At 55.0% G+C, this 15326-nt stretch overlaps 1 protein-coding gene across 1 annotated transcript; it reads right to left on the bottom strand.

Moving 5' to 3' along the window:
• Nucleotides 1-7258: 7258 nt before the first annotated feature.
• TACR1 (tachykinin receptor 1) lies at nucleotides 7259-15320 on the bottom strand. Its single transcript, XM_085318600.1, has 5 exons — nucleotides 14262-15320; nucleotides 11365-11559; nucleotides 9442-9592; nucleotides 8929-9125; nucleotides 7259-8244 (listed from the first exon to the last, which is right to left on the bottom strand). Exons 1-5 carry the CDS (start codon nucleotides 14660-14662, stop codon nucleotides 7953-7955), a joined length of 1236 nt encoding a protein of 411 aa, XP_085174726.1. The 5' UTR covers nucleotides 14663-15320; the 3' UTR covers nucleotides 7259-7952.
• Between the last annotated feature and the right edge of the window lie 6 nt (nucleotides 15321-15326).

Below are 15326 nucleotides of genomic sequence, written 5' to 3'. Positions count from 1 at the left end.
GCCGCCGGCCTCTACAGCCGGCCTTTGCCGTTCACCTTCTCCCCTCCCCCCCCGGCCGCTCCTCTCCCTGTTCTCCCCTCACGCGGCGCTGCGGCCGCTCGGTTTGAATCGGCGCGCGCGCGGCTACTGCGCAGGCGCCGCGCGTAACGGCCGCGGGGCGGCGCCGGCGCTGAGGGGMGGTGGAGGCGCCATGGCCGCCCCGGGCAGCGCTCGGCCCCAGGCGAGGGGAGAGCCGCCGCCGCCGCCGGCCTCTACAGCCGGCCTTTGCCGTTCRCCGCCTCCCTTCACGGCCTCCGGCCCCCCTCCCCCCGGGGGGCGATGGCGTGCCTCGCCGCATGGTTTCCCTGCAGCTGCCAGCAGGGAAGGTTGGTTGGGAGAAGCTGTCACCCCTCAACTCTCTTTTCTGCCGACGCAAACGCGCCCTCCCGCAGCAGCAGCGCTTGCTGCGAAAGCAGGCTGCTGGCCGATGCCTTCCATCTCCGGCGGCCCCGCGCACCCGAGCCCGTGGGTCCTGGTTGCACCCTGGTTCCCCAGGCTGCGGGCACAGGAGATGTGCTTCAGCATGGAGAGGGCTGGGAAGGGAGCTGTGTGCCTCAGGAAGGGCTACAGGAGGGGGGGAAAGCTGTTTTGTTGCATTTATTTATTTCATTTTTTATAGCATGTTCTGCACAGTGGAAGCAACAACAAAAAGCAAGATAACCTGAACCCATGCCTGCCTTCACCATCATCCTGATCTTATAGCCGGAGGAAGAGCAGCCTCTTTTCCAGTGCCACTGCTCTGGCAAGAAGCTTTTCTGGCCCTACTGGGCTGGTGTTCCAGCTATCACAGACCTAGAGAGGTGAAGCAGCAGCTGCCCCAGTGTTTTGGGGGGGATTTAAGTACTGGGGACTACCACATTGCTGCAGTTTGGCATCTTGATTTCTTCCCAATGGCAAAGTGATGTTCCAGGCTGAACCACTGGGTGGGGCAGGAGGAGAAGATGTGGTTTGATCTCCACTGCATTAGTCGAGAGCATCGTTCCCAAAAGGACTGTCCTTTTCCCCTCTGAGGCCAGCCCTGGTGGCAGTCTCCTGTTCCCCAAACAGAGCTGCCAGGGAGTCTCATTGCAATTAGCCTGTGTCTGCAGCAACTCCAGCCCGAAAGTGGCAGAAGGATAAGCTTCTGGGGACCAGCATCAGCTCGAAAGCAAAGCTGTAGCACCCAGGAGGCCCAGGGCTTTTGTAAGAGCAGCAAGTCTTTCAGACTGAGTGACTTGCTGGAGGCACAGAAACCTTGTGGGGATGTTCTGCCTCCACTCAACTCACATGCCTTGGAGTGAGGGGCTCTGGCCCCTTCCCTCAGCTGTTCTGGTTGYGTTGGCTGTAAAAGCCAAGTTTGCTTTGGTAATGTGTCTTCCTTTCCCGTGAGTAAAGGCCTCGTAGYGAAGCTTTTAATGATTGCTGTAAACAAATCAATACCTCAAGCTATACATCTGAAATGAAAGAGACTGAAGGAGCTATGAGGGTTTTTAATGTTCAAATAAATTATTATTCCTGCTGCGGCAGTAGCAACGTGTGGAGCATTTGATTATCTTCAGCCGCTGGTGATGCTGGCAAGGAGGGAAATATTCATGCTCTTGTGTTTGACTGGAAATTAAGAGAATGCATCATTTGGTGACAAGAACTTTTACAAATGGCAGCTGTCCCTGCGATCAGCTCCCAGGCTTATAAATCTGTGGCAGTAACTTGGGAAACTTGATCTATGTCTCACGCCTGCCAGCGGGTGTTTGCTGGAGGATATGTTTCATGTGGTTCCCAAAAATCCCCCAGCAGGTGGAGGTATCCTGGATTCTTTCACTTGTGGAGGGATGCTGGGGGCTCTTACAAGGTTTGCTGTATGAGCTGGTAAAAATGACTTATGAGAGAAAGCTGGCTGTCCACCCACCAGACAGCAATTGCCTGCTGTTCTCCCAGTAATTTTCCACCCGCTTGTCTGCACCCTGCCAGAGCTGTAGGCAGCTTCAGGCTAGCCCCAAACAGGGAACGTTTTCTCGTGCAGACAAGTGCTGAAGAGGAGGCAGAAAGTTTTGGGGGATTAGGAAAAGTGTGGGAAGGGAGCGCTTCTGTTTGACTGCTGCACCTGCCCCAGCTGGCTCCAAACTGCGTTGCTCRCGTCCGCAGGGCTGCTCGCTTGCTCCGCCGATCCCAGGGGTGGGATGTGCCGACCTCTCCGAACCCACAACATGTGTAGCTTAGCAACGAGGATCTTCAGGCTAAAAATAGAGCCGGGGAGCATTGAACTCGCAGCCTTCTGGGGTTACTGGGACTGCTACCCCCAGCGTGCCAGCTGGCCTGCAAGCATCAAACCTCAGCACGACTCGGTAGGTGCTTGTCCACGGTGACGGTGCTGCAAATCCAACAGGCGGGGCTTGGTTTCAGCGTGGATCCAGGCTGTTTCCAGGTGGACCTATCTTCTCAACCGGTCCCAAATGTCCGGTGACTGTGGACATGCTGCAGGGATTAAGACAGTTCAAAGTGCACAGGGAGGGTTCTCCTTTTGTTGGACTGCTGCATAAATGACCCCAAAYCTAAAGATTATCTGGTAATTTCCATATGCCACGACAGATAGTTCGGGAGCATTTGTTAACCCACTGGTGCTATTCTTATGTAAGTAAATGCAGCTCATCTCAATAACAAAAAGTGATTTAATATCTGCCTTGGCTGCCGATAGTGAGTTGGAYGGCTCTTGTTTTTGATTTTCATGCAGATCCCTTTTGCAGATAGACACCCTGGACCCAGCCTTCCTGTTGTGTTTTCCCTTCCAGAACACACTGCCTGCTTTCAGCCCGGTTTGCTGGGTGCACAAATCCACTTTCTGCCATGCTCATATTTTGGGGTGCAAGGAAGACTTCTAAACCTCGGAAGAGGTAGTAGAAAATGCTTCAGATTCTTGAGGGTCTCACTGGGAAGGCCCGTTCCTGAGCAGCTTTCCTCTGCCCTCGCTCAGGGCTACGTCTGAAGAGGCCTGTGCAGAGGAGCTGTGACTTTTGCCGCTGCCTGTCCCATCGGGGAGGACTCGAGATATGAAACATTAATGGGGCACGAACTGCAGGATCGTTCCAGCCCAAGAAGTTCAGATCACTGTGTTTAAGCTGTGCCCAAACCCACCCCATCAGCACAGCCTGCTCCTGCCTCCCTACAGCCAACCCGTGTGCGGGGCTCTGGGCTCTTAGACCTTCTCCTCCTTCCTCTCACCGTCCTGCGTGTCCCTCTCATCTACCTCTGCTTTCTGCTGACCTGAATGCAGCACAGTTTGCACTAGCACAGGCTGGACTTCGATGCCTKGGACCCCTCAGCGTGGCTCCGGGCAGGGAGGCCGTGGGGAAAGCCAGCGAACGAAGGATGATTTAAGAGAGTTACAGCCTGTCTCTTGTTTTTTATCACCAGGTGAAGTATTCGCACTCTAAAATCCTGCATTCCACAGCCCCAGTAACAGCTGCAAAATCAAACGTAAAAATAACTCCTCAAGCACAGCGACGTATAAATCATCCATAGTGCAGGCATGGCACAGGCTCGCACTTCCAGCTGCGGAAAAGCCCTCCAGCTCCCAGAGAAGCAATCAAGGTAAGACTGACGAGGTCTAAAGTGGATGAGAGATGCTACTGGTGCTGTAAAATCTCTGAGGCTGCTGGGGAAGGCAGCAGTGAGGAGGAGGCAGCGCAGCGGTGTTGGCAAGGCGCATTGCTGGAGATCGGGCCGCTGCCCAGCTCGGATCTGGTTGTGCCCACGCACGTCTCGCGTTGTTCCTGGCGATGCTCCCTTATGATTGAGGAGGGGGAAACGAGCAGGCTGGTCTGAACACAACCACCAGCCTGCAGCCCTTGAGTTGCAGTTAGCAAAGACWTCTAACCTGATTGCAAACTGGATTTTAGCACTTGTCACCACCGCTGCGTCCTCTGAACCTTTCTGTCCTGTTGGAGGAAAAGACGGTTTGCAGCGTGGGACACCTCGCTTTGCTCTGCTTCCCAGAGCACAGACCTGGTCCTTGGGGAAGGTTTGTCTTTGGAGAGCATCTCAGACCAGAGCTGCTCGTGCAGCAGTTGACCATGTCCAAAATGCATTGCCTCCGTCGGCTCCATCCCACGTGACTCAGATGTCCCTGGAGGTGTCACAGCGTGCTCTACCACCAGTTTGTGGCCTTTTTTTGGTAGCTGATTGGTGTGGATAACATCTGCTGCTGATGTCCATTTGGGTATCGGAGTGATCCTTCAGCCCGTGGTGCTGGGGGGAGAAGTTGTGACTCTGATAACGTTAGTGCTACAACAAGTCTTCAAGACAGCTCCATCTAATTGGGTCTCTGCTGGCCAGAGGCTGAGGCTGGAGGATTACTGCTGTGGCACGGTTCGGACATGGATGTCAATCCCATCATTCGCGCAGAAGAATGCCTTGGCCAAGGGCAGCAGTACCGGCTTGCAGGCTGTTCCACTTATTAAAGTCGTGCGCAATTTTTGTCTTCCTTTGTGACGGCCATCAAAAGCATTGACCAAGGAAGACAGCTCCTTTTTGGGGTATAGATTCCTGAATGCCTCAATTTAAATGCAAATTTGCAGCCCATTTGATTACGCCCTGAATCAAGAGAGGCTTTTGGACTGTGAACAGCTCGCAATAATCAACTGCACGTCCCTCAATACAGATATTATCTGCTGTTGTGCTGCTTTACAGAAAGCAAGAGTGATTCAGAACAACTCTCCCTTCCCCTTTTTTCTCTTTTCACCTCTGCTTAAATTGCTCTCATTATCTCCCTGAAATCTTATTGCTTGTGCTTCAATCAACATGGACAGCACAATCTGGTTTGCAATAACAGCAATACTTTTCTGGAGACGCTTTGCATGGCAATGCTCCTCTGAGCTATTGCTATTCAGAATGACTGGGGCTTCAGGAAGCGCCTGAATTTCTTATTGACACCTTGGTCTTTTGTAGCCACAATATGTTTTGTTGGGAAGCTCACAGCTGCTTATATGAAAAGGAACAGGAGAGAGCAGGATCAGCGCAGCATGGTGCCGGTGGGGATCTCCGGCACRGGAAATCATCCAGGCTTGCTTGGACAAGGTCCTGAACAACCTGATCCCGCGTAGCATGAGCCCTGCGCTGAGCTGGGTCAGAGCGGGACCTTCTAGACCCCTCTGTGACCCACTGGCCCACCTGTCAAATTGCCCAAATTAACAACACTGGCTTAATCAGACCCATTAGCATCATCGTCACACTTAACCATCCTCTTTAGCAGTAATTACTCTCAGTCTCTCCCCTCCTTAGGAGCTCGCGTCTCGCTGATGCAGAGGAAAGTCATTTTAATGTTGTTACTTGGCTGCTGCACACACACGCAAAATATCAAAACCACACTTAATCCTCATTTCATGCCTGCAATTGGATGGCGTTGAATTTTGTGCCACCTCTGCCCATTTCCAAATCTTTCATTAGCTAATGCTCGACTCATTTAGTTCCTTAATAAAGAGTAATTGCTTGTCTAAACAGCGAGGCTCTGATGGAGCAGTGTCCGAGCAGCCCCGTTTGTGGCGGGGAAGCGAAAATCCACCGCAATCGGCCCAGAAATTAAACTGAGAAGTCCACAAAGTCTCATGAGGAATGCGAAGAAGCTACTTCCCTTTAGGGTTTAAACTAAAGTTGTTCCTCCTTTAGGTGTAACTTTATYGTAACGATCCAAYGGACCATGGTGCCATGGAAACTCCRGTTTACACACTGGTGCATAGCTACAACCAATTAACTATCCTTAATTTTAATTTTCTGGGGTTATTTTTGACTCGTGTATTAAGCAAACATTTATGCAAAGCACGGTGGAATCCACAAATGCTAATTAAGCTAAACTCATGCCTTTGCCATAGCAAATAATCAGATTGATGGGTTCATTGAAGTCTGCCAAACGCGGTAGCTGAGGAAAGCTATAAAAAGACCCAACTGCACAGGTGAAAAACAGCCGCTTCTTCTTCTTCTTCTTTTTTTTTCCCCCTTCCCCATGTCCCCCCCCGGCCCAAGTGGCCCSTTCTATTTTTCCTCCCCTCCTTTGTAAAATAGCTACCTTGAATTCCCCAAATCCTGACCCAAAGCAAGGTAACTCTCATTTTTCAGTAGGTTTCGCATACAACCGCGTTGCAAACGACTCCGTTTGAATCCCGGGGCAGGTCGGTTTCTCCTGTAAATGCCCCTTCCCAGCACCTGCGACCGGGAACGCTCTCGAGGCTCGGCAGGGACTACACCGACTTCGGATTCTGCAGCCGACGGCTTTGGCAGATGAGTTTTTTTTTTTTTTTTTTTTTTTTTTTACAACCGGCTCCCATGCTTTTCTCTAGCGGGCACTTAAGAACCGCCGCCAACCCCTCCAGCAAAGGTTGACGTCGACCCCTTGTTCGGATCCAGTGTGCTGAACCGCTCGGAGACGTGGGATTTCCGCGGCAAAGCTCGGCTGGGAGCAGATGCCTGCACAAAGCCCGGCGCAGCGGCGCCGGGTGCCACTGCTTATTCCCCTTCTCCCTTTTGCATGATTAAAAAAAAATAAATAAAATAAAAGAAAAGACACCCCGTGAAAATAAATAAACCAGCCTTAATAGGCAAGTGGGACAGGGCCTTTGGCAGCGGCGCCGGTCGGCTGTGCTTCGCCACCGCTCCTCTAATTAAAAACTGCACATTACAGTWGGCTGCAGCCGATTGCAAGGGCTGGCGGCTCCGGGGGCTTTGCTCCGGCRGGGGAAGCAGCGCCGGCTGCTAATTACGGCCAGGCTTTCCCCTCTCGTTAGGGCTGCGAGACACAGGTCCACCCAAAATGCAAGCGTTTGGGGCACTGCGGACAGGTTTGGGGGCAGCGTGGGGAAAAAAAACTGCAGAAAAGGTTATTTATTTATTTTTTTTTTTTTTGCCTGCCGATTTTTGGAGGCTGCCGCAAGCCCGGAGCAGGGGCACGCGCACGAAGCACGGGGCGGTTTGCAACGCCGTGTGGTCCCAGCGGCCGGGGCCGCTCCCAAGCGACGGCCCCGGGGCAGGATTTGGGGTAAAAAAAATGACCGCGATTAGTCTCACCGCTCGCGCTTTGCGACGCTTCCGGTGCTCTCGCGTGGATCCGTCGGCCCGGCCGTTTGGTTTCTGCTGGAGCCGGTGATCGCCGGAGCAGTTGGGAACCACGTGAAGCAAAGGGTTCGCYTGGCGCGAATGGCCCCCGTGAAAGCACATCACAGCAACTCTAATATTAAATATAGCCACAGACACGCCGTAAACTTAAGGTTTYAAGCCAAGGGGATGAAAAGAGAGAAAGTCTTCTGAAAACAAAACCCAGCAAACGGAAGCWCTTCTTCTTTTGGCACGCTGAGTAAAACCTTCTGCAAGACTCCTGTAACCCATCGAGCGTTTCACATTGGCAAAACTCGGCTTTCTGGCGGAAAACTGCTGCACCGCTGTTTCTGGGGTCATGAAAACACGTATTTCGGTACAGTCCCTTCTCCTCCAGACCTCCGCAGGCTTCCAAAACGTTCGCAAGATCCATCGCTTTGGGCCTTTTAGGAAACAACTGAGATTGGGGTTTTTTTGGCACGTGCAACCGCTAGACAGCAAGCAAAATCCGGGTCACATCCGAAACCCTGTCCCCGGCTTCTGTGGTCCCCCAGAAATTTTGCAGAAAACATTGTGCTCCCTCCCCCAAATTTATGAAGGATTTTTTCTTCCCACTGATTTATGCCCAGGTAGATATGCAGCCAGGAGYGATGGGGAAGATGAAAAAGCTTGGCTAGCAAAACCTCCCTTGCGTTCGAAGAGGATCCACTGGAAGCGCGCCAAAATTAATCCAAAGTGTTTTTTTTTTTCTGGCTCTCAGGCTGCCCTGCCACGGTCGGTGCGGTGAGAGATGGGGAAACGGCATGGAGACACGAGCCGGGGCGATGGCGCTGCGAGCGAGAGGCGCCGCGGACCGCTTAGGTGAGCGTGTTCGAGTAGAAGCTGAAGCTTTCGGAGACGGTTTTGGAGTCGCTGCGGGAGGAGCCGTCGGAGGTCATGTCCACGGAGAGGCGCTTGGCCTTGCCGCCGTCCTCAAGCTCGTCATCGGTCGCGCCGACCGCCGAGGACACGGTGGTCTCCACCCTGCTCACCTTGTAGGTGCTGCTCTGCGTCTGCAGGTACCTGGCCGACTTCATTTCCAGGCCCTCATACTCGCCAGCGCTGACGAAGGGGCACCACCGAAACGCGTGCTTGAAGCCCACGCGAAACCTAGGGAGAGAGCAGAGGCAAGGAGGGCGACGGTGCACGCTTGCGGCGTTGGCCATGTTGGCTTTTTGAGGCCAGCGGGTGGCATTTTGCTCCATGCCACCCCAAAATTGGGTAGCGTGACCCCCTTCTGGCAGTCTTGCTTGGGCCAAACATCCCATAGAAGCAACAGCAGCTGTGGAGTGAGGGACCCAGGGCCACCGCAAGGACCTGGCCAGAAGCAGGAGGCTGGAGCTAAGCACCACTAAACGTGAGAAGATGCTAGTTTTTACTTCCAGGGGATAAAAAAAAAGCCWTGACAAATCCCAGTTTGGAGTGGGGGTATCTGCCCTCAAATCCCACATGGACTGCAGGAAAGATCTACCTGGATGAGTCTGATATAGCCATGCATCTGCTGGACCCAAATCCTGCCAGAGCATGGGACAGAGCCATGCTGGAAAAGCTTCTGTAGCTGCATTTAACTTTGCATGCAGGGCTATTTTGGGACTTTGGGGCTCTGTTTGCACCTGCAGCTCCAGAGATAGGAGATGACAGCAGTAAAGAAGCCAAGTCAGCAGCTGGAACGGTATTGTGAGGAGCCATTCCCCACAAGACATRCTTTTCTCACTCATTTTGCCACCTCTGGGGATGTCCCCTCCTCCCTGGTTTACTGGGCTGAGACACTGCCAAAGGGAACTCATAACTCACCTATCATTGAGGCAGCAGTAGATGATGGGGTTGTACATGGTGGAGCTCATGGCCAGCCACATGATAGCCAAATAGACCTGCTGGATGAACTTCTGCAGGTACCACTCAGGGTTGAAGTACTGCAGAGTGAAGTAGATGTGGTAGGGCAGCCAGCAGAGCGCAAACGTGCACACCACGATGATCATCATCTTCACCACCTGCAAGAAGAGAGGGCAGGGAAGCCAAGTCACCTGGGCAATGGAGAGGGGGAGCACAGTGATGGGACATCACCTGCCAGAACAGGCCTCCTCCCTTGGCCACACAACAGAGTCAACTCTGCCTTGGAGACCCATCCGGCTGCAACCAAGGAGGCAACATCTCAACTGAATCACACACAGTCAGCCAGAGCTGTCCAGAGGATGTCCTCTGCTCTGTTAGCAGCAACGGTGAGGTCTGTCCTTTACCTAGATTATTTTTGGCTGTGGTTAGCTGAAATTGGGCACGATGGATCCTGCTGTGCCAGAAGCACCTTACCTTCCTCTTGGCTGACACTTGCTCGTGGTAGCGGTCGGAGGAGTCGCCAGGTATCTCGCTCGCCCAGAGGGTGATGCCGACCACGGTGTAGGCGCATCCGATCACCAGGAGCGGCAGGAAGTAGATCAGAACGGTCATGCAGAAGTGATACCTAGGATAGACCATGGCTGTTGAGTGTGTTCTCTACCAATTACGTCTTTTCAACAAACTGAGCTTGAAAATGGAGTTTCATGGAGAAAAAGAGAATTTGGTACGATTCCTACAGACATATGTTGCCCAGAGAGCTTGAGACCATAACCTCTCTGGAGGAAGGACTCCATAACTTCATCCCAACCTAATCTCTTCCAACCCACAGCTACCAGCCGTTGGCACCCCAGAGTCCTCCTGGGATGYGACGTAGAGATCAGCAAAGGACAAACGTGCCTGTACTGACCCTATCCGGCATTTTGCAGTGTAGGGTTTGGATTTGGTCATGGTAGCACCTTCTCAAAAGGGAACAAAAGTCAAAACTGAGGACTAGACAAGGATAGGCATGAGTAAGTACTTTGTGCTCCCATCACCCAAACATTCTTTTTTTTTTAGAAGGTTCTTCTTGGCACTGCAATGTGTCTAAATTTCTCCATCAGATGGTGCCCAGGTCCCCCTGGGAAGTTACAGGTGCGTCAATAAAGACTTCAAATGCCAGTGCTGAGACTTTTGCTTTTTCTCTGAGGCTTCTTTTAATTAGCATTGAGGGTCTCAAACCAACTATGACCACGCGACATCGACGGCTGACACCAAAAACGCCTCTCGCGGTGCAATGGTGCACCACGACGGTGTCGCGCACACCTTCCTCGCTGAGGATGATGAGCCCGGTCCGGTGCCGTTGGCCGGAGATGCTCCTGCAGGGGCTGGTGGGCTAATCTGGGGAGAGGGAGGCCAGGTACAGCCATCTCTGACGTGACGCCCCGGCACRCTCTGTTTACACCTGAATTATCTTAAAGATGAAAGCTCCCTTTCATCTGGCAGGAGCAAATGGCATTATTTTTTCCCTCTGTTTAAAGGATGGGAATATTCAGCTAAAACGCTAAAGGATTTCCCTACAGGGCAAATGTCTTAGATGTGCATCGCCCGAGTTGGCACGCTACAGATTTGGCGGCTGCAGGCATAACGCCGGCCCTGGTGCCAAAGAGCACAGCAGGCAACAGCTGAGWGCAACATGCACTGGGCCAAATTTCCCTTTTCTTTTGTTTTTTTCTTTGCAATTTATTGCAACCCCAGGGGGGACAAGTTATATTTCCTCCCAGCGTCAATCTGACACGTTCGCTGGGGCGTACGAGACCGTTCAGAGCTTGCAGGGAGGCAAGACGAGACCTGGGGCAAGGCCTTCCCTGTTCGTGCTGGATTTTTGCAGGGCTGTTTTCCATTTTGCTAATTAAAGAGAGGGTCTCGGTGGCTCCGCGGTTAGGGCTTCGCCGGGGCTCGAAGCAGGCGAGAGCGGCGGTGAGGAGCCGCTGAACTGAATTGACCTGGATTGCTTGGCTCTGACGCCGCTCCGGCAACTTGCCCGCCCGGAGGCTTCCTTATTTTTCCCTATCTCTGTCTGTTTTTCCCCATCTTTCTCCCCATCCGGGTGCTGCAAACAAGCCGCAGGGAGCATTTCCCCCATTGCCTTCCTCGGATAACTGCAGCCAGAGTCACAAAAGCAAGGGAGAGGGTTTGACAACAGCCCGGCCACCTGGCCCCGCAAGGTTATTTTTGGACGGTAAAATAATATCCCGGGCTGTGCCGGCTTTCATTGCGCAGGCGGCGAGGGCTGCGGAAGAGGGGGGCRGAAAGGCCGGTCCCGCGACTCGCTGCTGACCGACAAACTCATCCCACCCTCGGCGGGCGATCCGGCGGCTCCCGGCCGCCCCCGCTTCCCGCCGTGCCGGCCCGACTCACGTTTTCCCGTAGGCGTTGGCGTCGTGCTCCGGCCACTCCACCAGACACACCAGCCGGCCCGGCAGCTCCTCCGTCACCGAGTAGTAACCCTGGGGGAAGGCGAGCAGGAAAGCCAGGAGCCAGATGACGCCGATGACGACCTTGGTGGCGGCGGCCGAGAGCCGGGGCTGCAGCGGGTGGATGATGGCCATGTACCTGCGGCGGAGGAGGAGCGCGCCGGCGCTGCACAGAGCGTTTCCCCAGGAGCATCGCCGAGCCGCGACGGCGCTCGCGACCCCGCCGGTCCTCCGCGTCCCCACGCCGGGCACGGAGAATAACGCCCCGCGGCGTCGTTTCGCATTYGCAGAGGCAAAAGCGCGGAGATTTATGTAGAAATAGGCGGGAGGAGCGTGCACCCGGGGGCGACCAGCCCTTATCAGCCTGGCGCAGCTGAAAATCCAGCTAAGCCGCCTGCTAATTACCCCTTTCCYGTCGCCAGTGATGCTCGAACCGGCGGCTCGAGCAGGCAAAGAGTGGAAAACGAGGCTATTTCCAGGCAAATCGGGCCGATGCCRTTGAAAAACGGGGCCGGGGAAGGGGCTGCAGCCTTGAGCAAGAGCCTGATTTTGCATCTCAGACCTAATTCCTGGCAATGCACCTCGGGTTGGAAGGCGCCGGCCCGGCTGAAGGCGCTTTGCGGCCGCAGGAGCCTTGCAAAACGAGCGTCGTCGCAATGCAATAAAATCCGACCGAACCGCCTTTCCGAGGCCTTTCCGAGGCCTTTCCGATGGGATGGGACGAGCTATGGATAAAACTGACCCTGAATCCTGCTTTTCGGGCACTTTCCAAGCCGCCGGCGCCACGTGACCTCCGCTTTGGCCACCCAGAGGGAATTAAAATGGGAATAACAACCGTTCCCCCGGCCAAGGGCTCTGACGGGGAGGGGAAAAAAATAATATACTCAAAAGGGTCTGGGCTGCACCGAGGAGCTGGTAGCAGAGCCCATAAAAATGCTGGAGATGGATGGAAATGCAGCAACATATCCTGAAAATAATTAGGCCATTATTTCATATTAAAACGTCGTCTAATTACCCAATAATTGTATCACTAAGCAGAAAATTGTTCTAACATTTTAATAACCGCTTCCTTTTTGAGGTTGAGGGCCTTTTTTTTWTTATTTTTYCCCCCTCTTTTTCGTCTCCTCGAGGAGGAGGAGGAGGGAAAGCACTCCAGGTCCGTGAGAAACGGTTGTTCGGTCTTCGACAGGGATTTTTTTCCTCCCTCCTTTTTTTTTCCCCCGCAAAGAAAACCATTTATTGCAGCTCATTCGGGGACTCAATTGGTCCCTTTTGCAGGGAGGGCAAGGAAAAAGCGGCAGATTTAGTGGCTTTTATGTCGCTTTCCAGAGGTGTCCAGCACAGCTTTTGCAGCCTTTCGAGACCCTCTAATCCCAAGGCAGGCAAAAAGCTGCTTTAATTACTGCTAATTTGTAACGGCTGGAAAATAAGAGATAAGAAATCCAGAATTTAGGAAAGAATAAAAGCTAGAAAGCTAGAAATAAGAGCCCGGCTGGGTTTGCGGTCTCCCACGTGCCAGTTTGGCAGCGTTCGGGCTGGTGGAGGTGGGAGAAGGGGGTTTTTCTGGGGCGTAAAAACAGCAACGTGGCCCGAGAAGATGCAGGCGGTTGGTACCACGGTACAGAAAACTTTGAAGAAAAGGAAAATCGCTCTGGATTAAATAGCCCAAGCGCCGCAGAGTCCGGCTTGGCCTCGTGTCCCCGCCGGGGCTCCGAACCTGCTCAGCGGGCACCCGCGGGCGCCGYGTTTGCTCTGCCTGTGCCGTTTTCGGCTTAGCCCGGTTGCATTTCTGAGCCCAGAGGTGATTTTTTTTTTCCTGCCTGCCAGCCCTGCAAATCATCCAGCATATTTTATCCCTGGGCCGTATTCCCGGCCGTCCATCGGCGGGGAGCCTCCTTGCTGCAGGCGAAGGGGCTGCCGGCTCGCTAGCGGCCCCCCCGTGCTCAGAAATGCGGCGTGGGCTGTCCCAAATATGCCCCAAAATGAAGGATTTGGCCCGTTTTGCTAGCGCCAAGTGAGGCCGCTCGGAGYCCCTTCTGCTGGATGCAGAGCAGCGGCGTCGCGACGCGTTTTTCGGAGCCCGGGGTGGGATCGGTCCCGACGCCAGAGCCTTCAAGCTAAAAAAAAAATCRGAACTGTTTGATTTCAAACACCGCCCTGGCTGGGAACACGGCCTGATGTGCCGCAGCTACCTGGTTSTCCCAGCGAGCGCTGACTTCGGAGACCGGCTCCGTGCCCGGAGCACGTTTCATCGCTCGCCGGGGAAAATCCTTCCCTTTGGATTCCCGCAACATCTTCCTGAATTTAATGCACGTCGTTACCTTCAGATCGCAAAACGCGGGCGGTTTTCCCACTCTCGGAAGYGCTACGGGAGACGTTCGTCTTCCCGCTTTCCTTCCCCGATGGAAATTTGGTGCCGAAAACCGCAGCTGGGCGGAAAGGCCCCAGGATGCGTTTGCAGGAGGCAGCGGAGCCCGGCCGGCTCCTCCGGCTCGCCGCGGCCGATCTGCTTTTTATTCCGAGCAAACGCGGCGGGGGGGAAAGCGCAGGTTGAAGGCGAGCGGAGCATCCTCTCCGTAACCCTTCGTAACCCGAAGGCGATCGGGAGCTTTGATTTTTTTTGGGGGGGGTGATGCCACCGAATAAAAGATTTTCAGGCGGTTTGGAAGAGCAGGAGGGGAAGCAAGGAGYGGCGCTGGGGGGAAGGAAGGAGGTATCCGCACCGCCGACCCCCCCTCCCCGCTCRCCCCGGGAAAACGCCGTCTCCCCGCGAGCGTTCGCCGACTTTCCGTCGGGGGCAAGCGGCACGGCGCTCGGCCGAGCGTCGGCGCCGGGACTCACCTGTCCAGGGCGATGGCCGTCATGGAGTAGATGCTGGCGAAGACGGCGGCGATGGGGAAGAAGTTGTGGAACTTGCAGTAGAGCAGCCCGTAGTACCACTCGTTGTGGACGGCGTAGGTGAAGTTCACCACCGTGTTGAAGGCGGCCATGGAGGCTTCGGCGAAGGCCAGGTTCACCAGGAAATAGTTGGTGACGGTGCGCATGCGCTTGTGCGCCAGGATAATCCACATCACCACCACGTTGCCCACCACGGAGACGGCCACGATGAGGGCGTAGGCGACGGCCCACAGGGCCACCTGCCACGGCGGCTGCACGAACTGGTTGGCGTAGGACTCGTTGAGCGAGGCGTCGTGCGGCCGCCGGCGCTCCAGCTCCTCCGCCGCGGGCAGCGGGTTCTCCATGGCCGGCGCGGGGTGCAGCGTCCCGCGGCTCAGGGCCGCGCTGGCCGCTTCGGGGCRCCTGGTCCTCCCGGTTTGGGGTGCAGATGGCTCGGGGTGCAGCTGCCTCCCGGTTCAGGGTGCAGCTGGTTCGGATCCCTCCTGAATCGGGTTCTGGAGCCCTCCCCGTTTTGGGTGCAGCCGGTTCGGATCCCTCCCAGTTTGGGGTGCGGAGCCCTCCTGGTTCAGGGTGCAGCTGGTTCGGCTCCCGGTTCAGATCTCTCCCAGTTCAGGTCCCTCCCGGTTTGGATCTCGCCTGGTTCGGGTGCAGGTCCCTCCCGGTTCAGATCTCTCCTGGTTCAGGCGCGGATTGTGCTTCGTTCAGGTCCTTCCCCGGTTCGGATCCCTCCCTGGTTCAGGTCCCTCCCGGTTCAGGTTGTGGATCGCTCCCGGTTYGGGTCCCTCCCGATTCAGATCTCTCCTGATTTGGGCGCAGATCACGCCCGGTTCAGCTCCCTCCCCGGTTCGGTTCCCTCCCCGGTTCAGGCGCGGATCACTCCCGCTTCAGCTCCCTCCCTGGTTCGGGTCCCTCCCCGGTTCGGGCGCGGATCGCTCCCGGTTCGGCTCCCTCCCGGTTCGGCTCCCTCCCGGTTCGGGTGCAGATCGCTCCCGGTTCGGCTCCCTCCCG

The sequence above is a fragment of the Rhea americana genome, unplaced genomic scaffold (genome assembly GCF_003343005.1).
Source record: "Rhea americana isolate MKP2758 unplaced genomic scaffold, rheAme1 scaffold_544, whole genome shotgun sequence".
Classification (NCBI taxonomy): domain Eukaryota; kingdom Metazoa; phylum Chordata; class Aves; order Rheiformes; family Rheidae; genus Rhea; species Rhea americana.
The sequence above is the reverse complement of the archived record's forward strand: the minus strand, read 5'-3'. Positions and strand labels throughout refer to the sequence as shown.

Bases quoted from the DNA above. Each gene is read 5' to 3' on its own strand.
- TACR1 (XM_085318600.1), bottom strand. From the start codon at position 14,662: ATGGAGAACCCGCTGCCCGCGGCGGAGGAGCTGGAGCGCCGGCGGCCG. The intron at 9,126-9,441 runs GTAAGGTGCTTC...CTCTTCTTGCAG, and splicing joins AAGTGTCAGCCAAGAGGAAG to GTGGTGAAGATGATGATCAT. The intron at 8,245-8,928 runs GTGAGTTATGAG...CTCTCTCCCTAG, and splicing joins TACTGCTGCCTCAATGATAG to GTTTCGCGTGGGCTTCAAGC.